Source organism: Triturus cristatus, chromosome 8 (assembly GCF_964204655.1).
Source record: "Triturus cristatus chromosome 8, aTriCri1.1, whole genome shotgun sequence".
NCBI lineage: Eukaryota > Metazoa > Chordata > Amphibia > Caudata > Salamandridae > Triturus > Triturus cristatus.
Genome location: NC_140591.1, coordinates 1,452,620,930 through 1,452,648,842, shown reverse-complemented (window position 1 = coordinate 1,452,648,842; position 27,913 = coordinate 1,452,620,930). Strand labels below are relative to the sequence as shown.

Below are 27,913 nucleotides of genomic sequence, written 5' to 3'. Positions count from 1 at the left end.
CAACAGCCCAAATTATTTCAGCACCCACGTATGACTTAGTAATATCAAAGAACCTGCAAATGCGCCCACCATAATTTATGATGGGACCATATACATTTACCAGACAATTTTTCTGTCTGTCTAGTGCACCGTACAGTAAATGCACCGAACAATAAGAGATACTGCTCCTCAGGGCTTATTTTTGAGTCGTCTATTTGGAATGGAACTCATGGAGCTAAACATTTAAACTCGTTTTTATTGAGAATTTGCACAGTGTGGTACATTACAAAATTAACAAAGATGTAAATTGTGTAAAATTAGGGAACCTGTAACATCCCCCAGTTAGTAATACAATTAAGAAAAGATGTACAGTGAACTTGTGCTAAGTTTCAGAAATACCAACACAATGAGAGCATGATTAAATATACAGTTTCAAATCGGCTAGCAATTACACCATGTATTATATCTAGGGGTGAACCACCCAAAGAAAACCTGATACCCATCAACTGTGGTGGCAGCAAGCACTAAGGGGTGTACAAAACCCATGGCAGACGGGCAAAATTAATGAAAAAAGAGAAAAAATAGGATTTGGGTCCTGAGTCTTCAGGAGAGGTCAACAACTTCCCTCACACGGGGAACATTCGGGTGTGGAGAAGGAACTAGGGGCCATGAATCGTTGAGCCAAACTCGTCCGCAGATGGTCGCCCGCATCGAAAACCAAGCAGTTCCAGCCACCCGGGGGATCTATACCAGCCCAGCTGAGCTCCTTTAGATACTGTTGGGGCATATGGCATTTCCCACTGGTATTGCCGTTGTGGGTGACCCCATCACACACATCCTATGCTTGCAGACTCTGCTATTTAACAGTCAGCCATAAGAGAGGCCTCTGCATGCATGCCTAAGGTTGTCTCCTTCCTATGACGATAACTAAAGAGGGCCCTTTACCCTCGCTTCTTGCCCTCCTCCATCTGTCTTTACAGCCGTCTTCCTCCCTCTAGACCCCTCCATCTCACCTGCCGTCCTCCAGCCCGCTTTCATTTCTTTCCCAGTTTTGCCCTTTCATTTAATGTTTATATTTCACTTCCTCTTATCTCAACTGTCTATGCTCCATGCTAGCTCTCCCAGCTGTCCTTGAACATACCTCTCGCCCTTGAGCGTCTCTCACCCTTCGATTGTCTTAGACATTTTTCCCCTTTTCTTCCCACTCCTCCTCCACTACACTCACCTTCTCCCTGCCCTTTTATTCTCACATCACTAAATTTTCCACTTCTCCCACACACTCTCCCTCCCGCCTCAATTACTCACCTCCCTTCCATATCCTTCTTCCATTTCTTGCGCTCTTCTCCTTCTCCTACCCTAATCTGCTCGCAACTCCAGCTTTGCCTTTGCACTTTCTAGTTCATCCCATTGCTCTCCTACGTCTCCCTTTAGTTCTCATGCTTTATATGAATTTATTTACAGTAAACCACTCATGCCGCTGTTCCATTCATATTATGCAGTCTCCTTTCTAGGCTGCATTACATATAAGACCTTGTGTCAACATGGTTTCTTGTAAAGCGGTTTCATGTTTCTACTGCTATATAAAATTGTGAAATAAATGCATAAATATGGACAGAAAGTGCATTAACAAACATCTATTGATTAAACCTACCAGTAGTTTGCCAGCTTGCACTCTTACAACCCATGATCCATCGCTGACCATGTGACAAACTTTTCCAAATGCATCATCAACCAACCGGATCTCCTCATTTGATGAAGGGATTGGTACTATACTAATGAAACAAAAAGTAAAGATTATATCAATGGTGATCTTAGTTGTCCTTGCTCTCCTTCACTCACTACTAGCTGGTAATGGTCTCTCTAATTAGGCATGACAAGAGAACACAAAAAAGAAAGCTATCACTTTTAAAAGTTTGAGGTTCTTCATGCACGAATATTCCTACCATTTATGAAATGTGACCCTTAACCAGTTTCAGCAGTTTCAAAAGGCCTTATTATGAGTTTGGAGACCTTCCTGTAGGACCGCCACTGCGGCGGTACCAGGAAGACCGCCAAGCCCATGGAGAACCCGCTGGCCGGATTCAGCGTTAAATCCAGGGTGGGCGGGCAGTGCGGCAGCGGTGTCACCGCGGCAGGTATATTACGCTCATAGGAGAGCCTAAACAGCATACTACCGCCGTTACAGCACCTACAGCACGGTCGTGCACTATGTGGCATGCACCATGTCGTACATGCCGGCATGCACCATGTCGTACATGCCACACAGTGCATGCACAACTGTGAAATTCCAGCGGGGCACAACTTGTACCCCCCCCCCCACACACACATCGCCATGGGCAGTTTCGCCCGGGGGCATAATTTGGACCCCTTCCCTGCCTTACCACCACCCTTTTCATGGTGGGATCCTCACCATTAAATGGGTGGTGGAAATGCAGGTCCTAATCTGCTCAGCAGTGCTGGCTTCGGTACTGCCACCATTTACAGCCCCTCTTAACACCACTGCGGGATTCTGGTGTTGCTGCGGTCTTTTGGCGGTCCTAGCGCCATGGTCGCAATACGACGGTTGGACCACCGGGATGGAGGTGGTAGGCCCTCCACCTTGAGTATGGCGGTCCCAGGACCGTTGTCCTCGTAATCTGGCCCTAAATGGTTTTATACACACGCATCTATGGTTATTGTACAGCACATCCCAATTTATTGGATGCTGGATGTGGGTTTTGAAGAAGGCAGAGAAAGGCTTAAAAGTACCTTCATCCCCATCTCAGTATTTTTTTAATAAAAAATAATCACCACATCATCCTTCTTGTCTCTAAGTATTTCGGGATTCAACTTCACATTTTCAAACCTTGGAGGGGAAGTGGTAATAGCATAGGCCCAATATTCAAGCAAACAGAACGTGTTGCAACGTCATGGCTAAAAGCTGCATCTTTTCTAGGACAAAAAACAGTGATGGTAATGGAAAAACTGCCACCCACAAGGTAAAGGCGGATACCAGGCAGATAATGGAATGCAAGAACATGGTTCAAGCATTGAAATGATGGCAGGTACCATCTTCAGGACAACATTGTCTGTATAGAAAACACAAATGAGATTGCAATAACTCATTCGCGTCCCGCATCTGTTAATCTGTCAACAACAACAGAAGTTCTGAAGGAAATTACTGCACATTCCAACACTAAAATGGCAGACATCAATAAGAGGTCATCTTCTGGTGGTGACGCACTCCCCATTAATTCTGTACATGATTATCATAAATCATTGCCCCTAGTCCCACTAGATGCACTTCTCTTTGCTGTGGCGAATGCCAAGTTTCCTTTTGTGGCGGAGCAGAGGAATAGTATGACCCCACATTAATAAAATTGCTACAATCATCCAGGGTTCAGAGGACAATGAAACCTACTCAGGCCTTACGGTTAATTTATTCTCCTGGATTAATAGACCTGTGTTGATGAATTCTTCTTCTGTGCAAACCCCCAAGGTTCCTAATGTGAAAGACTTTATTGATGATGCTGTAGAGCACCTACTTGACTTTGCTGACAAAGCCGTAAAGCACCTACCAGACTCTCGGAGATGTTCATAATGAGATGATAGAAAGCAGAGCTCTAACGTCCCTTTAGCATAACCTGGGTGACTGGTCCATTACTTCTTAAGCACCCTCTATTTCTCCATTACTTCTAAGGCACCCTCTATTTCTTCTGTGGTTCAATGAGGTATAAATAACTGCAATACTAATCATTCCAAATTAGTACAGATATTTCTCTTTGGAAGGGAAGAAAAGTGTGTTTCGGGTAAAGTTGCAGACACTGGTTTATGCAATTCAAATGAGAAACACAGTCATTTAGGCTGCTCCTTGCATACTCGTACCCTCCAGCTTTCCTAGTCCATCCTATGATAATAGCATTGATTTGTTTTGTTTTCTTTTGGAAAAACTCAATAAAAACGACTTGAGCTTTTACAAAAATACTTATTTTTGGATTGGCTTTGACCTATGCTGTATTACAGCCAGTCTTAACAGTGTGGAGGATTTCTCAGCTTTTTGAGTCATTGGAATGGTAAGCAGTTCCAGGTCATCAATCCGTTTACAATAATGCATTTGTTTGTACTTTGCAGCCTTGCAACCAATGGTCCAAAGGGCATTTTAGTCAACCTAGTGGTGGTTTGTTACATTTGATACATTTTTAAAGATATGATACTGATTAATTAGGAAAACCCAGTCAGGACTGTGCATGAACATTCCAGAAGATCCTTATCTACCAGGGCTTCTTCCCCAATCCCAAATGGGGTGCAAATCTGGCCACTGAGTGTTGTTCTCGTTGCAGTGCATTTTATTGACAGAAAGTATCAGGTTTTGAAAACAGACATTTTAAAACGGAGGCGCCTCTTGTGTGGAACATGATGGACTTTACTAAGGAGGTCTCCTTCCATATTTCTCTTTCAATTAATCTGTGAGACTGATTGGAGAATATCAGTGAAGGACCTTTCTCTAATCTGAATCGCTAAATTACAGAAAGAGAGGCTGAGATTACTCGTTTGTTTCAATAAAATACAACAAACTCTATCTTTGGTGGAGGGAGGAAGAAAAGACTTCAGACCTAGAAAAATAGCCTGAATGAGGGGTAACTCTCCGCTCTGTTGTTTCCAAAGGATAAAAGTTGGATAGTTCTCTCAGAGAGCTTCCCAGCCCCAGAGAGTAGTTTATGGCTATTGTAACAGTTGGAGTCGTATCCTGAAAAGTTGCACCTTATAGAAGGTTGGGCTCAATGATCCGCAAGCTTTTTTGACGGCAAGTACAGAGAATGAGTCCAGATGATGCACTGATTTATACTCAGAGTCAGGCTAAAGGAACATATCAATTCTAAATCTCAATAATGAAATTACAAGATGGTTGGAAAAATTCTATTTTAATCTCATTTTTTCCAGAGGTAGAAATGATGGTCTTAAAGAAAAGACTGCTCTTATAAACTGAAGTCTTCGATATGGAAATAGATGTGGCTTCTTTTAATTGATGGGAAATCCCATGTTGGATTTAGTGTTGCAAAAGAGCAGAAAGTTGTCCTGATTAGTTGGGAGAGACAGAACCTGGGCCAGTTAGTCATCTAAGAAAACAAAGGCTATAGGTGGGTTGGGTGAAGATAAAATTGGGCTGCTGCAACTGAAAGAATCTTTGTGAACACTCGCCGTGGATATCAGACTGATAGTAAGTTATCTGTGCAGCAAAATGTCCATCTCGAACTGTAAATCTTAGAAACTGGCAATGCCCTTCAGTAGTTCTCCGACCCTTAACATGCGTGTCATTCATAATCGGAGCCAGTGTTACCAAATGAGATATACCCATCAACAGAAAAGGATACAAATGAAAAAGGTCTAACATAAATCTGATGCCCCAATCCTTCTGGGCACAATGAAGTATCTGAATTAAAACAGCCAGGCCTTTTTCCTTCTCCAGCAGTTGGCTCATTGTTCAACAGGAAGACTTCTGGATATTACCTTTTAAACTTATTTATTTATTATTATTTATTCATTCGGAGGTTTTATATAGCGCTGGACAGACCCGAGGGTATCGGAGCGCTTTACAACAGTCGTATTGCAAAAGATCACAAAATACAGTAATAGTATAGAACATGTACGGAGAGTTTCAGCGAGTTGTGTAACCAGGGGGCACTGAAGAGTTGGAATGACTTCGACGAGTGCCATAGTCTTGGGCAGAGCTCCTCTTCCAGGTAGTAATGTCCAGAGCGTTTCTGCGGCTCCTGTCCCTTCGCTAAGGAACGATCTAGGAAAAGTATTTTGAGCTGACCTTTGAATTTTGCAAAGGAGGGGATAGTTCTGATGTGGGGGGGGGAACAGAGTTCCAGATTTTGGGCGTATTACCCGCGAAGGACCGGGCCACGTTTTTTTGTTTGCGTGCTTTCAGCGGGATGAGTAGTAGTGTGTTCGAGCACCTGAGGGTCCTGGTCTGACCGGCTTTTTTGAGTTTGGAAGCCAGGTTTTCAGGTTTGCCTGTGTGAAGGGCTTTCTGCATGAGGCAGGCTGTTCTTAAACTAGCACGCATTTCAATTGGGAACCGTTTTAGTTCTCCAAGTGCGGGTGAGATGTGGTCGAATTTCTTCACTCCTGTGACCATTCTGGGTGCTGCGTTGAGAGTTGTTTTGAGGGGAGCAAGGTGTGTCTTTGATGTACCTGAGAGGGCTGCGATCCCATAGTCTAATCTAGACAACACCAATGCTTGGGTGGCTTGTTTGAGGTCCTTGGGCGGGATGAAAGGTTTTATTTTGTTCAGTAACTTCAGGTTTAGGAAGGCGCTCTTGGCGGAGTTCTTAATGTGTTTTGTCATGTCCAATTTCGGGTCTAGTGTGATACCTAGTGATTTTACAGAGTCCACCAGGGTGAGGTTACCGTTGAGCGCATCGATAGCTTTTAGCCATTCCGCAATTTGGGGGTTCTCTTCTTTGTTAGAGATGAGGAGTATTTCAGTTTTGTCTTGAGTTTTAGGTGGTTACTTGAAAGCCAGCTTTGGACTTCTCAAAGCGTGTCATTGAGTCTCTGAATGTCAGCAATGGAGGTGTTTTCCAGATAGATCTGTGTGTCGTCTACATACAGATGGAAGGGGATGTTGGTTTTTTTGAGTAGGGTGGTGAGGGGTTCCATGTCAATGTTGAAAAGTTGCGGAGAGAGCACTGAACCTTGGTGGAATCCCCTGCAGACAGGGTGTAGGTCGGACGCAAAGATTTTGATTTTTATTCATTAGGTGTGGTTGTGAAGAAAGTAGGAGAACCAGTGTAGGACCACCTCATCTAGACCAGCCCGTTCTTGAAGAACCTTAATGAGAGGTTTGTGGTCGACCGTGTCGAAAGCTGCCGATAGGTCTGGGAGAATGAGAAGGCAGCATTGGTCCGCATCAAGTGATTTGTGGATATCATCAATGACGTTGAGGATCGCGGTTTCAGAGCTGCAGCCTTTTCTGAAACCTGATTGGTGGGAATCGAGAAGGTTGATGCTATCCATGTGTTGAGTTAGTTGAAGGAGCACGCTTCTTTCCAAGGTTTTGGATAGAAGTAGTAAGTTAGAGACTGGTCTGAAGGTATTACGATCTTTTGTGTCTAGGCCTGGTTTTTTTTTAGCAGTGGTGTGACTTGACCAACTTTGAAGCAGTCTGGAACGACTCCGGGTCTCAGGGAGCTGTTTATGATCTTGCACCAGAGCGGGGCAAGGGAGAGTTTCAGCTTTTTGGTCAGTTGTGGAGGTAGAGGATCTAGAACGTGGGAAGAGGGATTGGCTGTGGAGATCAGTTTGACTATCTCTGTTTCATGTATAGGGATGAAAGATTTCCAGGATTTTGTAGGGGGCTTGGATGCGTTGTCATTGGTCCCAGGCGAGATGCTCTTGATGGGGGGGGTGGGGGGAGGGGGGGGGGAGGAGGATGTTGTTGATGTCCAGTGAGAGCTCAATCTTGTTGGTTTTGTCCTCAAGGAAGTTGGCGAAGTTGTCGCATAGCTCTTTGGAAGCCTGCACTGAGGAGGTAGCGGGCTTGGAGGTTTGTTGTCTAATGGTGCGTCGGGTTGAGCGATAATGACATCTAAGGTTGCTCCTTTATTGTGCGTTTTTTCTGAGCAGAATTGGGTAAGATTGTTGTCCTGAAGAAGATTGTTTAGGGTTTGAATTAGCGAGTTGCTTACATGAGGTCCCCAAGAATTAGGGTGCTTGAGTCACCGAGTGAGCAGTGAGCAATCAGGTCAGAAAAGTGTTCCCCGAATGCGGAGGTGTTGCCTGGGGGATGATATAGAAGATGGCAGAGTATTGCTCTATTGTCGTTTGTCTTAATGTTGGCGGTAAGAAATTCAATGGTGCTGTAATTGAAGGTGTCCATTTCCACAATGGCAATGTTGTTCTTGTGTATGATTGCTATACCTCCACCTCTTTGATCTTTTCTGTCCTTGTTGATGATAGTGAAGCCTGGAGGCACCAACATATCTAGGCTTGGTACGGAGAACTCATTTAGCCAAGTCTCGGTGATGAACGCGATGTCTATGTCATGAAAGAGGATGGTTTCTAATTCTGTTGCGTGTTTGGAGGCTGATCTGCAGTTTATGAGCATGCAGTTGGTAGAGGACCCCTCTTTGTTGTGTTTCTTTACTGGGGGGCCCTGGGTATGGTAGTGAGGAGGGCTGGGGGTCTTGGGGAATTCAGGGGGGGTGATCCCTTCCAAAACCGGTGATCACTTGGATCTTGGAAAGGCTGTGGGGGAAGAGTCGTACGTTGAAGATAGCTCCGCCGCTTCCTTTGAGGACATGGCGACTTTAGTTCTTCTGGGTATTAGGTACTCTGTATCGGTTTTTATGGGTCTCTGTGTCAGGGTCACGGGGGTGGTTAGGAACTCACTCGGGAGTGGCATATTGTCAGGTCTTAGGTGGGTGGAGCCGGTCTGAGTGGGAGTCCGGGGAGGAGTTTGCCTAGGCTTTCGGGCCATGTCGAGGTTGGTTAAGATTTCGCTCAGGCCCAGGGTTATCAATTCTAGCTGGCTTTCTAAAAGGGCGATACGATGCTCCATGTTTACCGAGGAGGGAGTGGGGGTGACTTGGGCAGGGACGTCCCGGGAGGAGGTGGGCATGTCAGTATTGTGAAGCCTATTGGTGATTGTGCTGTCCGTGTTTGGGACCGTAGGCAGGGGGTGCAGTGGGTCGTGTCGCGGTTTCGCTGTCCTGTTACCCATGGTTGGAGTGAAATAGCTAGAGGTCTGCGATTGCAGGTGAGGGTCATTCCTGGATTGAAGGTTGGGGTGATCGGGTGGCACTCGGCGGGATGTTGGAGCTCCTGATTCATAGGGGCAGAGGAGCGGGTGGTGACTCATGTGCGGGTGGTGACTCGTAAAACATGAAGGAAGGCCTGAGTGTAGGATCAAGGGTTGCTTTTCCTTTGATGACACATATCATCCACCCACTGGTTGAGAGTGATTTGCACCCACTATTGGTAAAACTATACCAGACATCGTTTTAAAGAGGATGAATGCTTCCTGATGACTTTTACTTCAATCCTCATGCACCACAAGAGGAATTTAGCGCAACTGCTTGAGGAATCTGTGATTCTGACAGAAGAAGCAGCAATCATTTTGGTTTGCAACAAAACCTATCCTTCAAGCTGGATGCTTGCGGTTTTCTTTGATAGTAGTGTATTCACGGGAAGATGGAATAAAGACTCACAGTGCACAAGTGTATATCAAACTTAGTGATTTAGAAGTCACTATACATGTTTTGCACTTTTTTACAGTCCTTTAGTTGATAAACCAAACAGTATTTCAGCACCAGAACGGTTATGTTTCCCTGACTATCTGAATGAAATCTTGGCATGTCTCAAAATATCCCCGGAGCCAATAATAGACCCTGTGTATCTAATTGCAAGATCTTTATCAAGGTATAGCAGTTGTAAAGCAGCCCGCTTGCTTTCTGAAAATCAAAACTGAAATCCTTCAGCAGCATCCAAAGGAAGAAATTCTGTAAGTGTGCTAAGGTTCTCCCACATGTGCAGGTTATAAGCTGCAGCTTGATTTCTTCTTCGCTTTGGCTCTGCTTCACGGCATTTTTCGAGTGCCGTCCACTAACCACTTTTGGAGCTGGATCTGTCAGGCATTGGGGAAAACGGAGTCACTCGATGTTTTTTCTTCACCACTTGGGAGGCAACGGTTCCATTTTGCGGTTGTCTTTAGTTTAGCCCTGTGGACACCGCTAAACCATTATATCTACCTTGTGTGTGGGACCACGGCTGGCCGCTGCAGTTAGTTCTGTGCTTCATTCCGACCTTCCTTTTTTGGGCATTTTGCGAGTTTTCTGAATGCCGTTTTCATCGAGTCTTCCATTGGAATATACTTTGTCATGAAATCCGGTTAAAAAAAAAACAACAAAACGGAGGCATCTGCTTTAGTGCAAATGGAATTTTTTTTTTTTTTTTTTTAAAAGAGACCGGTGAATGAAGGTGGAATTGTGCTGGCTAAATCGGCAGCTTTTCAACGTAATCAGGAGGTGAGCACTGGGAGTGTGGCGTATATATAGCTGCTTTTACCGGATTAATCTTTGAGAGAGACTGATTAGTTCTGGCTTTCGACTTGTGCTGAAGGTGCTAAGCTGTGAACAATTGTGGAAATTGGGAACTTCTTTTTTTTAGGAAATATACTTCTAGAGCTGGGAGGCTGGAAAAGGAGCTAATTTAAAACTGTGTTGAGTAGTAGTAGGGGACGCGCAGCGCTAGGAGTGTGGACCTTGCTGTTTGGAATTTGAAGGAACTACCAAGCCCAGAACACCTTGGGGGCAGTATCACCACCTGTTGCCCCTCCCTTCTCCCGGCGGCGGACTTAAAAGCGCTTCGCGCCTCCCGCTGCGCGGGACGCTCAGCGCTAGGAGTGTGGACCTTGCTGTTTGGAATTTGAAGGAACTACCAAGCCCAGAACACCTTGGGGGCAGTATCACCACCTGTTGCCCCTCCCTTCTCCCGGCGGCGGACTTAAAAGCGCTTCGCGCCTCCCGCTGCGCGGGACGCTCAGCGCTAGGTGTGTGGACCTTGCTGTTTGGAATTTGAAGGAACTACCAAGCCCAGAACACCTTGGGGGCAGTATCACCACCTGTTGCCCCTCCCTTCTCCCGGCGGCGGACTTAAAAGCGCCTCGCGCCTCCCGCTTCGCGGGACGCGCAGCGCTAGGAGTGTGGACCTTGCTGTTTGGAATTTGAAGGAACTACCAAGCCCAGAACACCTTGGGGGCAGTATCACCACCTGTTGCCCCTCCCTTCTCCCGGCGGCGGACTTAAAAGCGCCTCGCGCCTCCCGCTTCACGGGACGTGCAGCGCTAGGAGTGTGGACCTTGCTGTTTGGAATTTGAAGGAACTACCAAGCCCAGAACACCTTGGGGGCAGTATCACCACCTGTTGCCCCTCCCTTCTCCCGGCGGCGGACTTAAAAGCGCTTCGCGCCTCCCGCTGCGCGGGACGCTCAGCGCTAGGAGTGTGGACCTTGCTGTTTGGAATTTGAAGGAACTACCAAGCCCAGAACACCTTGGGGGCAGTATCACCACCTGTTGCCCCTCCCTTCTCCCGGCGGCGGACTTAAAAGCGCCTCGCGCCTCCCGCTTCGCGGGACGCGCAGCGGGACACGCCGGGCTAAGCCCGGGCAAAGGGCGGGTCGTCTACGGCCGTCCAAGGCCGACCAAGGCTGGGCCGGGCCACCCCTCCTGTTGTTGGCCGTACAGCTCTCATTAGCCGCTCAGGACTAAGGTGATTGAAATAGCATACAGCTTCTTATTTATTTTTCATTTTTTCTCACTAGTTATACCTGTTATACTTCAGCCATTTCACGTTAATAGTTGTGTATAGTCTTTTACTGTTTGGGAACACATTGTCAGCACCTTATCGTACGCAACTAAGTATAATGGCAACACGCTCTTCAAAATCTAGACACTCTTTGGTGGGGGGCTCGGTTAGGGGGACATTAGATAACTTTATCACTAGGGCCGCTACTGTTCTAGAACAAGAGATCGCTATTACAGAGCGCCGTTTATCTTTGGACCCTATTTATCAGAAGCGCTCGTCTCTGGGTCATATTCAACAGGTCCTGTCACCCCCAAACAGGAATATGGGCCCCGTTCCCATGGATAATGTTGCCCCCCCTTTGGAGTCACCTGATGAAATGGATACAATGGCTACTCCAAAGCCTTCTAATACACGTTCCCCCAACCTACAATCATCAATGGATATTTCTCTTGAGGACCCAACCCCAATTCAGCCCACCAAAACGGCGAAGATAAAACACGCAAAAATTAGACCCACCCCTTTTAAGCTCGCTGTAAAAAAATCATCTGCGCCAAAAAACAAAAAAAGACGAAAAGACCATCCTTCTGAGCCTCTTATCCTCACGCCTCAACTTACACCAAACTCAATGAGAGCCGGGCCCTTAAAAGACTTGACACAGCCTCCTATATCACCTTATTCTAACTTACTGGCTGACATAGAGCTTTTGGTAAAATCTCTACTTTTACCACTGATGGAGAGAGTTAAAAACATAGCAAACCAGTTAACCTCACTGGAAACTTTACATACATCATTCACCGCATTAAATAGCGATATAAACACTTTTCTATCTAAAAACTTTACTCCAGTTACTATGCCTTCTCCATCCACTCAAATAGTCACTCAGTCTAGCACTCTGAATCCTATGGACACCACTCCCGTTCCTACAGTAGGGAAAAAACCTATTGCCGAAGGGGCTCCAATAGGAGATCATCTCTCCCACCCTGTAGTCCCCTTGGGTAAAAATGCCAAGTGGCAGTCCCCTTCAACAAATAGAGTGGAAAAGACTTTCCACATCGACCTGCCCCCTGAAGCAGCCCCCTACGTAGTAACACTTACTGGCGTCCCAGAGCTTACCCAGGGTCAAACGGAGAGTTATCAAGGACTTAAAAACAAAGTAGTACACTGGTTAACCCAAAATAGACCACTTCCCCCTGAAATAAATGGCGAAATATTGCACGTGAGAAGACTGAGATGGTTGGGTTCTAGACCCAAGGACATACAGGGCGATATAATTATAATCAACTTTAGGGATCGCAGGGTATTACCCCATATAGTGGATTGGTATACTCTGAGTAGGGGCGCGGGTATCTCAACGTACGATCTGAGTTACTTTTACCCCCGCTCCCTCCTGTCTAATTCCCAAATCCCACATCCATCGCTGAGGACTAACTCCGAGGCCCACCGTCCCACTCTCCCTACTTCCAATAGATTCGCCATTCTCTCCGGTTTGGATGAACAAGATTGACTTTCTAATTTTGCACCCTTGGAGGATAACTTCCTTAACACAAATATCCCGCCGGCCACTTCAGAACCTGATATTCTTAATGTCAAAAAGAATACCCCGCTCATTGACAACCTCGGGAGTAAGCAGCTCGAATGCATCGCTCCTTTTTTTACTCCCTCTGAGCAAATGAGCGTAACTGGTTACTTATTACCCAATTCTTCTTTGATTACTCATTCTATGAGGGATATCTCCTCTCCACAAATCCCCCAGAATTTGCAAGAAACAAACGAGACCTTAATAGATCCTATGATCGGCAATCCCCGTACGGATGAAACTCCACTGGGTGATAGTCTTTTGTCCTGGAATGTCGCAGGTCTTTCTGACAAATTGACCAACCCTGCATGGGTTCAGATCGTCTCCCGTCATAGCATTATTTGCTTACAGGAAACATGGACTATTACCGAGCTTCATCTTTTAGGGTATCAGAGCTTTCATACCCCAGCTTCGCCAAGCCTTCATGGCAGAAGCAAAGGGGGCCTCGTGACTTACATTTCTGTAGAAAGTCAACTAAAAGTAGCCTACATCACAGGGACTTCAAATTATCAGATCATTTGTTTAACCGGTGGTTCAATCAAGTACACTGTTTTGGTTAACTTTTATAATAACATCCCAAGCCCTCATCTTGAACAGATACTTAATGGGCTTAAAACCGATTTATTAAAAATAGAGAATCAAAATAAATCTGACTCATTAATCATTTGGCTGGGTGATTTCAACTGCCCTCTGTGTTCACAGAGCATTAAAGGCACCTGTGGAATGGTATCGGATATCGATGATTCTTCTTCTAGCCACTTCCGACACTCTAAACTAGGAGACTTTTTAAATGGCTTAACATCCTACTTTAACCTATCCTATGCCAACGAACTATGCATCCCACCTAAGTGTTTTAAACCCACTTATAACAGGAGAGGTAGTCACACAATAATCGATTACATACTCATATCTTCTAGGTATTCAGGGCTTATACGTAACTGGGAGACTCTTGATTCTGTAATCAGTGACCATTACCCAATTGGGTTGATCTTAAATCTCACCTCACACGCTAAGCACAAGGTTAGGCAGAATACTCCCTACACCCAACCTCTTCAGCCAGGAACCACCATGGGGCTTTACCTTAAATGGGACAAAGTAGTCCCTTCCACCTTTTTAAATTCCCTGGTGAAGAACACATACGATCATATCCAAACATGTCTATCACTCTCAGACAATCCGCACGCAATAAGTCACTCCTTTTCTAAAATCTTATTGGAAATAAAAAGACTGCTCGAATGTGCCCCAAGGAAATCCTCCTCCTCTAGTAACTGTTGGTTCGATAGGAACTGTTCTAAAGCTCTGCGACTCCTGAAAGCTGCTTTAAAATCTAATCCCAGAAATCGATTGGAAGTCCAGCAAGCTAGAAAAATTACCACACTATACGCCAGGCCAGGAAAAATCAGCTGAAGTAAGAGGCCTGGCAAGCTCTTATGGAAGCTTCCACTAAGAGGGATAACACCGCTTTTTGGAGGGCAGTCAATGCCCCCTTTTTTTCGATCTTCACAGACTCCAATTTTGGACTCAGCCATAACTGCTGAAACCTGGGTTAAACACTTCAGTGCCCTATATAATCCCCTTGATCCGGGTGACCAACTGAATGAGAGGGGAAGTAATCCTAACCCCTTCCTAGATTCAAATACTCCTACTTTTTTTCCTCTGAACATTTCCTTCGAATATGTCGAAGTATTGATGGCATTAAAAGAAAGTCCTTCCGGGAAGGCGCCAGGTCCTGACTGCGTACCGATAGATGTTTTTAAATCACAGCCAGACCTTTGGGCACCTTTGCTTACAAACGTTCTGAACTCACTGAACATAACAGGTTTCATACCCACCTGGCCTGAGGCAGTCGTTGTCCCGATTTTTAAAAAAGGCGAGAGAGATAATCCCGCCAACTATCGCCCAATTTCACTATTAGACTCTCTCATGAAGGTAGCTGGGCGAATTATTTTAACTAGAATACACGATTGGATAAATGGCCAAGATATCATTTCTAACCTGCAATATGGCTTCAGACACGGCAAAGGTACTATTGAGCAAGGCCTGAACTTGTCTCTCATAATAGCTAAATATACTCAGGCCAAAAAAGGCAATCTCTTTATTACCTTTGTAGATCTCAGCTCGGCATTCGATTGTGTTGATCATGAGCTTTTATGGGTTTCCCTTGCAGAGATAGGTTTAGACCCCCTCATCCTTTCATTTATTAAAGAACTGTATAGGGACGCATCAGCCCGCGTTAGGTATGGCAGAACGGGAGAATGTACTGACAGTTTTTTCATCAGGCGTGGTGTTAGGCAGGGTTGCATATTAGCTCCCCTGCTTTTCACCCTTTACATCAATTCTGTTGGTCATCATTTAAATAGAACTTTTCATGATTACCCTACAATAAATGGTAAACCCATACCTATCCTGCTCTACGCGGACGATGCAGCAATTATGTCCCAGACCCGAAGGGGGCTACAAAGGGCAGTAAATGAATTCACTGACTATATGTCAAAGAGAGGCCTAAATGTTAACACCTCTAAAACCTTTACAATGTCATGTGGCCTAGGGACTGGGAAAAAACCATGCTCTATTTTTTTAAATGGTCAAAAACTGGACAGCATTGATAGTTTCTCTTATTTGGGCATCACTTTCAATAAAAGGGGTACCTGGCGTGCCGCAGCTCAAGCTAGGGGGTTAGCTTTGTCCTACGCCATAGGCGCATTGACCAACTTTTCAAAAAAACTTGGGGGCCGCCCGATTAACCCCTTACTTCAGATTTATCGGGCGAAGTGCATCTCAGTTGGAACTTATGGAGCTGGGATCTGGGGTATTGACTCAGTCGACCAAATTCAACGCCTCGAGAACGCCTTTTTTGCGTTATCTCTTGGCCGTCCCCTCTGGTACATCTACCTACTTGGTACACACTGAATTAGGTCTTACACATATTGCGGATACGATTAATTCCTCCCCACTCATCCTATGGCACAAAGTCTGGACCAACCAAGAGACTCCTTTTAACAGAGAAATCATCAAAGACTGTCTTAAACTGAACAAGGTCAGGAATATTAAATGGTTGAATTATGTAAAGAATTTGTCTTCGGACTTAGGACACCCTGAATTCTTTTCTGACCCCTTAGCCTTAAGCAAAATAGCAAGAGTTACGCTAAAACGTCTTGTCCTAAACCACTTGAGCAGCCAGCGATGGGCCTCTGAAAAACAAAAGAGTTCAATCGTGGAATATCAACACTCGACCATTACAAATGGGATCCAGCAATATCTACTCCTAGAACCATCGCCTTTTACTCGCATGCTCCTGACTCGTTTTCGTACTGACTCTTTTTTCAGATTTTTAACTTTTCCTAACCCAAACTGTTGGTCTACTGTCATGGAGAAATGCCCGTGTGACGGCCTATCTATGCAATCCAATATACACTGTATCCTATTCTGTAGATTTTACCAACTGCCAAGGACTATCTTTTTGAAACCTTTGCTCAAATCATGGGGTTTACGCTCACATAGAGTGGCTTATTATAAATTAAAGACCCTGGATACCCCTTTAGCCTTGGCAGCCATGTCATCCTACTTGAAAATGACCATGAAGCTGAGGGCTACAATGCAGACTTAGTTGATACCTGTCCTAAAAGTTCTATCGTGTATCCGTAATTTCAATTGAATTTGAGATTGTTGTAAAATAATTGAAATTTTATTCTATTAACAAATTTTATTTGTATGTACTTTTATGATATTGTTTTTACATATCGAATAAAGTTCATTATCTATCTATCTACTATTAGAGAGGCTGCATTAATTTAAGAGCAAGCCATGAATCCTGATAAGCTATCTTGCCTTGGCTGTGCACACCTTTGCTGCCTTACCCAAGATAGAAGACAGATGAGTAGCCAAGCAAATTAGAGCTGCAGTAACCATTGCCAATTGTACCAAAGATTTCCATTACCAAAAATGTCCTTTAGGGGTTCATTTAGAAGAGGCAGGGATGGGCTCATTCTAGTGTGATGGTGGATAGTGCTTCTAGAAGAGAATAATATTCAGTTTCTTGCTGAATTGTAGGCAGTTAAATTACTACAAATGTCTCATCTTTGGATGTAAAGGGTCACTTGGAAAAGGCTGAGATGAGCTATTTCTAGTGTGATGGTGGATCATGCTTCTAGAAGTGTAGAAAACACTAACTGTCTCAGATTACGATACCTCAGAAACTACAACAGATTTTTTTAATAGGTTCTGAAGTTATCGATAACTGCTTGGCACTAACTGAACAGGGAAGGTGACCTTTCTACCACAATCAATAGGTGGTGAGGACTTTGATGATTGTGCGGATTATAAAATCCCCTCTTCCCTAGATGCAGTAGCTTGCATCATGTATTAAAGTCTAGTCTCTTTCTTTTTGGACGTAAAAAAATATGGTTTCTTAGCATTCTCTGATCAATTCCAGTGCATGATACACAAGATCTCACTGGATGCCAGCTGCCCAGACATTAGAGTAAGCCTGGTCAGAGTCAACAGTAACATCTACTGAATGCACTGTGCTGCTTCTAATCTGACGTAAATGAAATTCAATGAAAATGAAAAACACAATGAACTGTGGAATGTAATGCAGAGTGGCCTGGCATTGCATTAGACTGCCTCTTATGGGCAGAACCCAGGTTGATTTGCCTAAGGTTGGTCCCCTTCCATAAAAGCAACATCACCAAAAAAAACAACCAAGCATTGGCATAGCCAATAGGTCTCGCTTTTGGGACCTTATATGTATTTAGTTATGCAGCACAATATTCTTGGTGCAACAACTGTTGCATGGCAAAACACTTATAAGGTCCCAAAGGCGAGACCTATTGGCTATGCCAATGCTTGTTGCTGTTTTTGTGGTACTGCAATATATAGGGATGTTATTTGTCACAGTTTACAGCTTGGATTAGATCATTGATGACACTATTGTTCATAGGATCACGATGTCTCCAGTGACAACTTCTTGCTGCCCAGGTCGTGCCGAGGGGTTCCTTTTCCGGTGGTTCTGCTGTCCTGATTGAGCCGAAGGTCCTGCTGCAGTTGTCTCCTCCCTTTGTGTGTGTGGTTGTGGTTGGTTGTGTGTGTGGTGTGTGTGGTTGTGTGTGGGGTTGTGTGTGTGGTTGTGTGTGTATGTGTTGTGTGTGTGATTGTGTGTGTGTGGTTGTGTGGTTGTATGTGTGTGTGGTTGTGTGTGTTTATGTGTGTGTAGTTGTGTATGCGTGTGTGTGTGTGGTTGTGTGTGGTTGTGTGTGTGTGGTTGTTTTCCCATTTGTAAGCCCTGCAAATGCGCAGTGTTACTATACCAGATTAATGGTGATCAAATTGCCGACCTCGAAAGGCGCAAAGGCTGTCTGTTTTGCAGGGATTTGAAAATTTGACTTGCAGAGCAGTGCAGATATCAGCAGTGATCATTTAACTTACGGAGCCATCATTTCGGTTCGATTTCGATATATATGTTGTGTAGAAATGTTGATGTATTTGTGTATTGCATCCTGCAGATGAAATGGTTTGCGTTTCTCATGTCACCACCCACATACAATTATCCAGAAGGAAAAAAAGTGTAATGGCGATGGAGCAACTTACACTTCTAAAGGAGAGTTTGTAGATTTTTCTGCGCTGTAGCCCCATGTTATTGATGATTTCGACAAAGAGTTAGTAAAATTCAGAGATGCTGTTTACCTATTGGCTTGCAGAAGAAACCTCTCTTTCTTGTATTCTGAGGAGGGCTAAGCAGTATTCAAGTCTGCTGCTCGTAAATGTCCTTACAACGAACATAACATAACTCGTATTGTTATTTTGAGTTGCTTGTTCGTTTTCTGTCCTCTGGGGGCAGTGGTGCTGTTGCAAATGCAAGCATCCAGGCATTCGCCCAGTATGTTGTATTTGCAAGTGGATTTGAATTATTGTTGGCTTTCTGAAATTTTTGCAGATTAAAAATGGTGTATATCAGTAGCCATTATGTTATGCTGCATCATGTTAATTTGCTTACGCTTGTAAGCGCGAAGGCGGGGGGGGGGGAGGGGCGGAGGCAGGGAGCAAGCAAGAGGAAAGACAGATGGCGCTGAAGGCTGGCGGTTCGCGCGTGCACGCTCCCGTGAACGCAAGCTTGTCACCAGCCAGCAGCACTTTGAAAACTCACCTACTAAAGTCTCTCCGAGCAGCGCATGCGCGCTGACTCAGCGAGACCTAAAAACGGTTTGCACCTATAGGTGTCGGTAATGTTAATACCAGGCCAGTCATTTCCACAATATTGACACTGTAAGTTCTAGGCCTTAAAGTAGAAGAGCTCCTTAAATGAATCTGGAAGTGAGAGAGATCGTGGTTCGATGCCACATGCAGACTTTTCTGCAGTATTCTGAATAATGCATGCGTGTTTTAAGATTGCCTACTTCAAACACTGCCTCTGTGGAACATTTCTGTAAATCTCCTCCAGATGATAAAAGTTGCCAGACACTTCAGAAAATTAGTGCGCGGTGTTACCGCAAAGATGTCAATCAATCAAATTCTTTATTCGATATTTAAAAAATATCATAAAAGTACAGAAATACATTAAAAAACATCATTCAGTTCATTTCAAATACAATAGCTACACAGAATTCATTTATCATCAATTCATTCAAAGTTGGCCCCTAGTATTCCTAAGTCTTATTGCAACTTTAATGAATTATATAGAGCAAGCCAGTGTTAGTGGGTTCTCAGACCTTTGTAAGTATAAAAGAGCAACCTTAGCATGTCTATACTTCATTTGTTTAAAAATCCTTAGTAAAAATCTGCGTCTGGGTACCGAGTAAAAAGGGCATAATAAAACAAAGTGAAGGGTATCCTGCGGAGACCTATTGTCGCAGCCGCAGGTACCCTTCTGTTCAACTGTAACAGTAAAACCAAGTGGATCAGCCAACAGGTGATGTAAAAGGTTGAGCCTAAATCGGGTGATTAAAAACCAATCCTGTGCATTGTACATAAGGGCGAGATACGGTTCCATGCCTCCTACTGTCTTTACCATACTGTATGCACGAACTGTAGGCTTGCTTTCTTCAAGAGCCGCTATACATGCAGTCTCTTTTGCATAACAAATTCTTTTGATTCGAAGTTTGTCCTCGGGGATTATTGTTGTTGGATTATAAAAAAGGTCCCTACAACCCAATTCCTCCAGAGCAGTCCTTACATAATTCAGCCACGGAATGCGCATTCCCTGATCTCTGTCCAAGCAGTCTCTAATTATTTGTCTGCTCAAATCTGCCTCTGTATTGGTCCAGAATCTTAGCCAGGCCGTAAGAGGTCTGATCTTAATCAGATCTTCCATGTATACCCTTCCCAGTTCGGCATGGCTAATGTGGGCCGATGTACTTTGAGAAGTTTGGAGGATCTTTCTCAGAAATGTATTCTCCTCGATCTGTATTTGCTGCGTACATACAAAACCCCAAACTTCTGCCCCATACATTACTTTGGGGCAACAGATTGAGCCATATAGGTGCATAACCTGTTCTGGAGACCACCTGCCCAACCTACGCCCATAACTCATTATGGCCCCTGTGGATGCCACTAATTTTGAGCTCCGCTCTTCAGTTAAAAGTTTAAAATTTAAAAGCCCATCAAAAAGTATACCCTGATAAGAAAAGGTCTTAACCTTTTCCATTTTATGTGTGCCTATTTTATATGAGAACTTTTTGCAAGGTTTAGACCCAGTCAGCAATACATAGGACTTAGTTAGGTTGGCAGATAGATCTAGACTGGCCATAAAACTAACGAACCCATCTAACAGACTCTGAAGACCTTTAGGTGTACGGGCTAAAAGTACCGCATCGTCAGCGTACAACAACACGGGAACCGGTCGGGAGCCTACTCTAGGGGTGTCGACATTCAATTTACACAATGCCTGTTCTAGCTCATTTATATACAGCGAGAACAGGAACGGGGCCAGAATGCATCCCTGTCTCACCCCGCTTGTGCAAGGGAAGGGTGCCTTAGTATCGCCCTCCAAGTTAAAACGCACTTTAGCAGAGGTGTTCCAGTGGAGTGCTCTTAAAATGTCCACTAGGCCCTGATCTACCCCTAGTCTAGTCATCAGATCCCAGAGCTTTTCCCTATTAACATGGTCAAAAGCGGCTGAGAGATCCATGAACCCCAAATATACAGCCTGATCACTTGCAAGGGTGTATTTGGCCACTAATAAATAAAGGTTCAGGCATTGATCTGTAGTTGATTTTCCGCTCCTGAACCCATATTGCAAGTCCGTAATTATTTGGTGTTCTGCGGCCGAATCTGATAGGCGATTTAAAACGACACGCCCCAAAACTTTAGCTGTCACATCAATTAGAGATATGGGTCGGTAACACTGTGGGTCATCCTTTTTCCCTTTTTTACAGATTGGGACTATCAGGCCTCGGACCAGGATCGTGGCATGCCCATTGCAATCGCTGTATTTATTACCCTTGTGAGGATTGGGGCCCAAAGATCAACCCTACTTAAATAGAGATCAGGGGGATTCCGTCCGGGCCTGGGGCTTTATTTTGTCAGTCCTTTGATGCCCGCTACCATTTCCTCCAGTGTAAATTCAGTTTTGGACACCCATGGGCAAAGTCTCCCGTCACCCCTAGAGTTCTCAGTTGAATGATTATACAATAGTTCAAAATGTTTAGACCATTGCTCTGGGAGGATGGATGTACCAATTACTGGGGCAGCAGTATCCTGAAAACAAGGTTTGTTAATTATTTTCCAGAATGCACTCGAGTCTCTTCTATCTGCTGCGTCGCGTAGATCTTCCCATGCCTGTGATCGTAATGCCAATTTCCTTTGTTTAGTTGCTTTTTTATATGCGATCCTGCACTGTGCAATACGCCTCTTATCTCTTGGGACTATTTTTAGACATTCTTTTAAGTCTTTATGGGCCCGGGAACAGTTTTTGTTAAACCATCTTGGGGAAGATTTAACTTCCGATTTCGAGGATGATTTTAGCAGACCGTCTATAAGGTGTGCCACAGACTCGAAAGCTTTAACCACAACAGGTCCATTCAGTGAGGGATCTAAGCACACCCCGATCATCTCTTTGCCTTTCTCCATTAGGGATCTGTAGAAGGCGTCCCCATCCACTTTTGCCCATCTAAGGCGTCTCCCTTGGTCGGTTGCCCTCACTGTGCTAGTTGCCTTGACCCTTTTCTTTGCGTTACGGGAACACCAGTTCTTAATCTTCAGTACTAGTGGGTTATGGTCACTGAATATGCTCCATTCAATGCTTGCCTCATTTATCAAATCCCGAAATAGATGGGAGACAGCTATGTAGTCTATGATGGAGCAGTACCCTCTTCCCTTAAATGTTGGTGTGACCTCACAGCCCTCTTTGAGACCCACCAGGTCTAATGTGTGCCATAACGCGTGATTTTCCAGGACCCTCTCTAACTCCAACCCTTCCGGAGTGTGTTCAAAATGCAGCCCTTTTGCCAGTGTGCAACCGGACCAAACACCCTCCAACGGTCTTAAATTAGGGCACAAGTGACAGTTTAGGTCTCCTGCCAAGACCACACACGGAGCCATAACTGTCTTCCTTTGATTCAACTCTCGAGTCAGGCAAGTGTCCAGGTCATGTATTATGCGCCCCTTCCCACACCCTGCTGTGGCATTGTATACATTAATCAAAGTGACATTTAGCCTGCTTGCGTGAAACCCAATTGCTTGTATGTTGGCTGAGTTCCAATTTAAGTCAGTCCACACTCCTTCTAGCTGCAGATCCACATAAGTGATTAGCCCTCCCATTGCTCTCCCCGGGGCCAATCTCTTTGCAGGAACAGAGAAACATTTATACCCTGCTAGGTGAAAGGGATTGTGGTCCACCACCCAAGTTTCCTGCAGACAAATTATATGAAATCTGGTAATATATTGCCTCCACTCCTGATTATGGAATTTGGAGGACAACCCAGCTATATTCCATGAGACCATTTCAATCCCCTATTGCAATTGTCTCCCTTTTGGGCCAGAATTATTGGAGGTAGTGTGGTCAGATGCTCCAGTGCTTACATCTGTGTTGGTCACTAATGAGGTCTGGGCAGCTTGTAAGTGCTGTGTTTGTAAGACCACATGAGCTACTTCCTCAATGATCTCAACCTCCTGTGGGCATACTGAACTGCCCAACCTGTTTTCTGCTGTACATTTGATTACAGTGGTTTAATCTGGGAGCCTCCCCCTAGTTGGATAATGCGTGCAGATTTTACTAGTCTTGGGGTGACAAGGGGCCATAAAAGTGGGGATAATTTGGGCAATATTCAGTTCTACTAGGGTTTGCTAAGTATGCTCTTTGGCCCCTTGCAGTCAGTCTAACTCCTCCAGGGACATAAGGGGATCAAATCTGTTCCTCAAGGCTAATCTGCCTTGGCTCCCGGGGGGGCGTATGACTTTGTTCCATGGTAATCCTTGCTACCCCACGAACGCTCATCTGTATCTTGAGGGGCCCAATTTCGAAACAATGTGCTTCTACCATTAACATAAAATAACCCCAAAGGTAAAGAACTTATATTGCTACTTTGAGTTGCCGGGCCCCAACTTAATATGTAATCGACTGTTCTATAGTCCCTAAAGTTAACCACCACACAATCACCTACTACATTCTTTTGCCTGTTCCCCAACCACCTTACCCTTCTTACATGCAATATTTCTCCCTGTGCATCCCTCGGCAATGGCCTGTTCTTGTTCAGCCAATGCGTGACTTTGTTCTTAAGTTCGTCATGCGATTCTGTATAACCGGGTTTTAACTCTGGGACCCCCGTAAGTATGATAACATATGGGGCCACCTCTGGGGTCAAATGTATACAAGGTCCGTTATTAGCGGATTTAATAGAAGGTATTTCTGTGAGTTAGGGCAAGCCCGACGAAATATGCGGTGGCACCAAATTTGCAGGGACTATATTCGAGAGAGGGCCTGTGTATGTTCTGTCAATATGTGAATGGGTCGGGATTGGCAATGATGATGGTCTTGTGTTAGCATTAGAAGGCCCTACTGCAGCATTATCTAATGGGGTGGTGGGCCTGTTTTTGTTAGGCTGCTCTTCTTCCCTAGATTTAGTTATTTGTACAGTCAATGGGTTTGTACTCATTGGCTCTATGATCGCATTATTGGTCAATGATGGTAAAAGAGTATTGCCTGTCCCTCCGCCCCTTAACTTCACTAGGGAGACGATTTTATCCAACCTACTCAGAATTTGTTTCGTCTGAGCATTAATAAGTTGCTCGAAATGTGAATGTAGGTCACTAATAATATGGGACACCCACCCGGGGGGGCCTGTGTATCTAGAGCTTGGTCGCTACTGTCTTCTACGGTTACAACATCTGGGTGGTTAGGGACCAAACAATTTCTAGCCTTTCTAAGTCCAGGTTGCCTCTTACTGTTCCCCTTTTTCTTAGCCGCTCGCGTCTTAACCCCTTTACCCTTTACATATGTGCCCCTAGTGGGAGTTATCTGTGCAGGGGTAGTAATTATCAGCGGGGCCTCCAAAGGCAAATCATGGGTGGTCAGAGGCATATTAGTGTCAGGTGACGAAAATTGGCTCAGGTGGGGGGTTAGTGAGAGCCGTCTTTCCGTGCGCTCGATTTCGTTAGACACTTCGCCAATAGCCTTGAGCAACATTCTGTCAATAGCGGTCTGCTGCGCTGGTACTTGGGGGGGGGGGGGGGGGGGGGGGGGGGAAGAGTTCCTTTTACATTGTTCGTTTAGCAGATCGGGTTTGGACTTTAGCAGCCATTCTGCTTGTACACTATAGAGTCCGTGTCACTGCGTAGCTTAACACTGGGGGAACCCTTACAGCGAACTTCCAAGGGACCCAATTGTCAAATGTTAGCAGCAAAGTAATAGGGGGCCACAATCGTCTCGTTATATAGACAACACAACAGTACCTTAGTGTTCTCTCTACGACTTCAACTGGATGTTAGGGGGCTGGCCCAGCCCTGCCTCGTCCTGCCCCGGACTGCCACAGACGGCCCGCCCTTTGCCCGGGCTTAGCCCGGCGTTCGCCCGCGCGCGTCCCGCGTTGCGCGAGACGCTGAAGTACGGTGCCCGGTGTCAGGGGGCAGGACCTCCAATGCTCGCTCTGCCCCTCAGGCTCCTGGGGCATGTAGTCCACCGCTGTGGCGCTCACTTAGACCCCCAGATGCGGCGAAGCGTCTCCCGCGAAGCGGGAGGCGCGAGGCGCTGAAGTACGGTGCCCGGTGTCAGGGGGCGGGACCTCCAATGCTCGCTCTGCCCCTCAGGCTCCTGGGGCATGTAGTCCTCCGCTGTGGCGCTCACTCAGACCCCCAGATGCGGCGTAGCGTCTCCCGCGAAGCGGGAGGCGCGAGGAGCTGAAGTACGGTGCCCGGTGTCAGGGGGCGGGACCTCCAATGCTCGCTCTGCCCCTCAGGCTCCTGGGGCATGTAGTCCTCCGCTGTGGCGCTCACTCAGACCCCCAGATGCGGCGAAGCGTCTCCCGCGAAGCGGGAGGTGCTGAAGTACGGTGCCCGGTGTCAGGGGGCGGGACCTCCAATGCTCGCTCTGCCCCTCAGGCTCCTGGGGCATGTAGTCCTCCGCTGTGGCGCTCACTCATACCCCCAGATGCGGCGAAGCGGGAGGCGCGAGGCGCTGAAGTACGGTGCCCGGTGTCAGGGGGCGGGACCTCCAATGCTCGCTCTGCCCCTCAGGCTCCTGGGGCATGTAGTCCTCCGCTGTGGCGCTCACTCAGACCCCCAGATGCGGCGAAGCGTCTCCCGCGAAGCGGGAGGCACTGAAGTACGGTGCCCGGTGTCAGGGGGCGGGACCTCCAATGCTCGCTCTGCCCCTCAGGCTCCTGGGGCATGTAGTTCTCCACTGTCGCGCTCACTCAGACCCCCAGATGCGGCGAAGCGTCTCCCGCAAAGCGGGAGGTGCGAGGCGCTGAAGTACGGTGCCCGGTGTCAGGGGGCGGGACCTCCAATGTTCGCTCTGCCCCTCAGGCTCCTGGGGCATATAGTCCTCCGCTGTCGCGCTCACTCAGACCCCCAGATGCGGCGAAGCGTCTCCCACGAAGCGGGAGGCGCGAGGAGCTGAAGTACGGTGCCCGGTGTCAGGGGGCGGGACCTCCAATGCTCGCTCTGCCCCTCAGGCTCCTGGGGCACGTAGTCCTCCGCTGTGGCGCTCACTCAGACCCCCAGATGCGGCGAAGCGTCTCCCGCGAAGCGGGAGGCGCGAGGCGCTGAAGTACGGTGCCCGGTGTCAGGGGGCGGGACCTCCAATGCTCGCTCTGCGCCTCAGGCTCCTGGGGCATGTAGTCCTCCGCTGTGGAGCTTACTCAGACCCCCAGATGCGGCAAAGATGTCATTTCACCCCTAGTGTCGCAGCATCCGCTGCCAGAAACTACCAGAGCATTACTAGAATATTTTACGTGCAAGTCCACAGCCTCCATTTTACAACGGGGAATTGGCACGATAGCAGCAGGAATGTACGCAATATTTTGGCATTGGCCTCGAGTTTTGGTACATGACACTGCTCCCACTAGTTATTTCTCCAAGACTTCTCCAACAAGAAAAAATCCAGACGTGCTCCCCATCGTTTCTGGAAGGTGCGCGGTATTACCGTTACTCTTCGCGGTATTACCGCATCAGGAAGCGACGTTACAGGAGTTGTTTGTAATGGTCCGGAGAAGAAGAAATGCCGGGTCTCGTCACCTTAACCTCTCCAGAGCATTACCAGCAACGTTAACAAGAAGGGCAAGTCTCTTCAAGACTTTGAAGAATGTGCTTTATGTATATATTAAAAAAATTCCTCATAGCACTGTACAAAACCCTTAAGTCACCCTTAATCACCAAAACAACGCAGCACATCACACGACACCACCCAGAGCATCATTCATGGTGAGTTAAGGTTTTGTGTAGCGCTGGATACTCCCATCATTTTACACGTTGTGCAGGTCTACATTAATAAACGGGGGTTATATGTGCACACTCGGGCGGTAGTAAATCTGCCTTGCATTCTTTTAAAGGGGTTGATTGATGCCAGCTTTTCAATTAATACGAAATTCCTTGAGAACATTATTAAAGCGTGCGCAGCAGACAGACTGCACATAACTGCCTCCTGAACCTATCATTAGCGGAGTCTCTCGCTGGATACCACGCATTCCTGGCCAGGCAGCTCTAGAAACGTCCCAGAAGGGGGGAGGAGCCCGGAGCCGAAGAAAATGAAATATGAATAATTGTAAATAAGGCTCCTGACCGGGCCGTAAGAGAAAGGGCCAGTTCTGCTGCTTCGGCTCTGCTCGCGCATAGTGATTTTTTTTTTTTTAACAGACCTGAAGCGCGAAGGTAGGGGGGAGGGGCGGAGGCAGGGAGCAAGCAAGAGGAAAGACAGATGGCGCTTAAGGCTGGCGGTTCGCGCGTGCATGCTCGCGTGAACGCAAGCTTGTCGCCAGCCAGCAGCACTTTGAAAACTCACCTACTAAAGTCTCTCCGAGCAGCGCATGCGCGCTGACTCAGCGAGACCTAAAAAACAGTACCACTCTAAAACCACAGAAGGCAATATCAAAAATAGCTGAATAAAAAGAAACTGGATTGAGCAGTTGATGACGCAAGGGTGAAGACTGCACTTTTGTGTGTGCAGACAAATGCTTGCACAAGGAGTTCTCCAAACTCTCAAGTGACAATGTTATTTTTGAGAAGCTTTGCCTTGTCCTTTCTGTCACACAAACAATTCCAAGTCAGCTGGAAAGGAGGGAGAGCAGTTAATACCCAAAACGAAACTTAGGTAGATCACTAAATAAAACCAAGTGAATGTAATTTCTATTTAGCTGAACAAGAGATGTTTGGCGAGATGTACAAACCTGAGAACAAACTTAAGCATTTGCAAAGAGAACAAATAATCTAAACAAAACATTTGCAATGTAAATAAATAAGGAAGCGTCTGCAAAGACAGCAATGGGCAGTAAAAAATAAGACATGCAGTGAACAGATAAGGAATTGTAAATAGCACTTGGAAAAACACATTAAACAAAATCACAATTTTCTCATCAGTGAAAAAAGGTTGCAAAGGAATCACACTACCCAACTGTAGGTATAAACTGTAAAAGGTTAGTAG

The 27,913-nt window shown here is 46.0% G+C and overlaps 1 protein-coding gene across 1 annotated transcript in view; it reads right to left on the bottom strand.

The window, feature by feature from the left end:
* Window positions 1–27,913, bottom strand: part of INTS4 (integrator complex subunit 4) — a 347,032-nt gene that overhangs the window by 206,878 nt on the left and 112,241 nt on the right. The window contains exon 8 of the mRNA XM_085623249.1: window positions 1,631–1,751. Within this exon, the coding sequence (XP_085479375.1) occupies window positions 1,631–1,751 (121 nt within the window). The remainder of the gene's footprint in view (window positions 1–1,630; window positions 1,752–27,913) is intronic.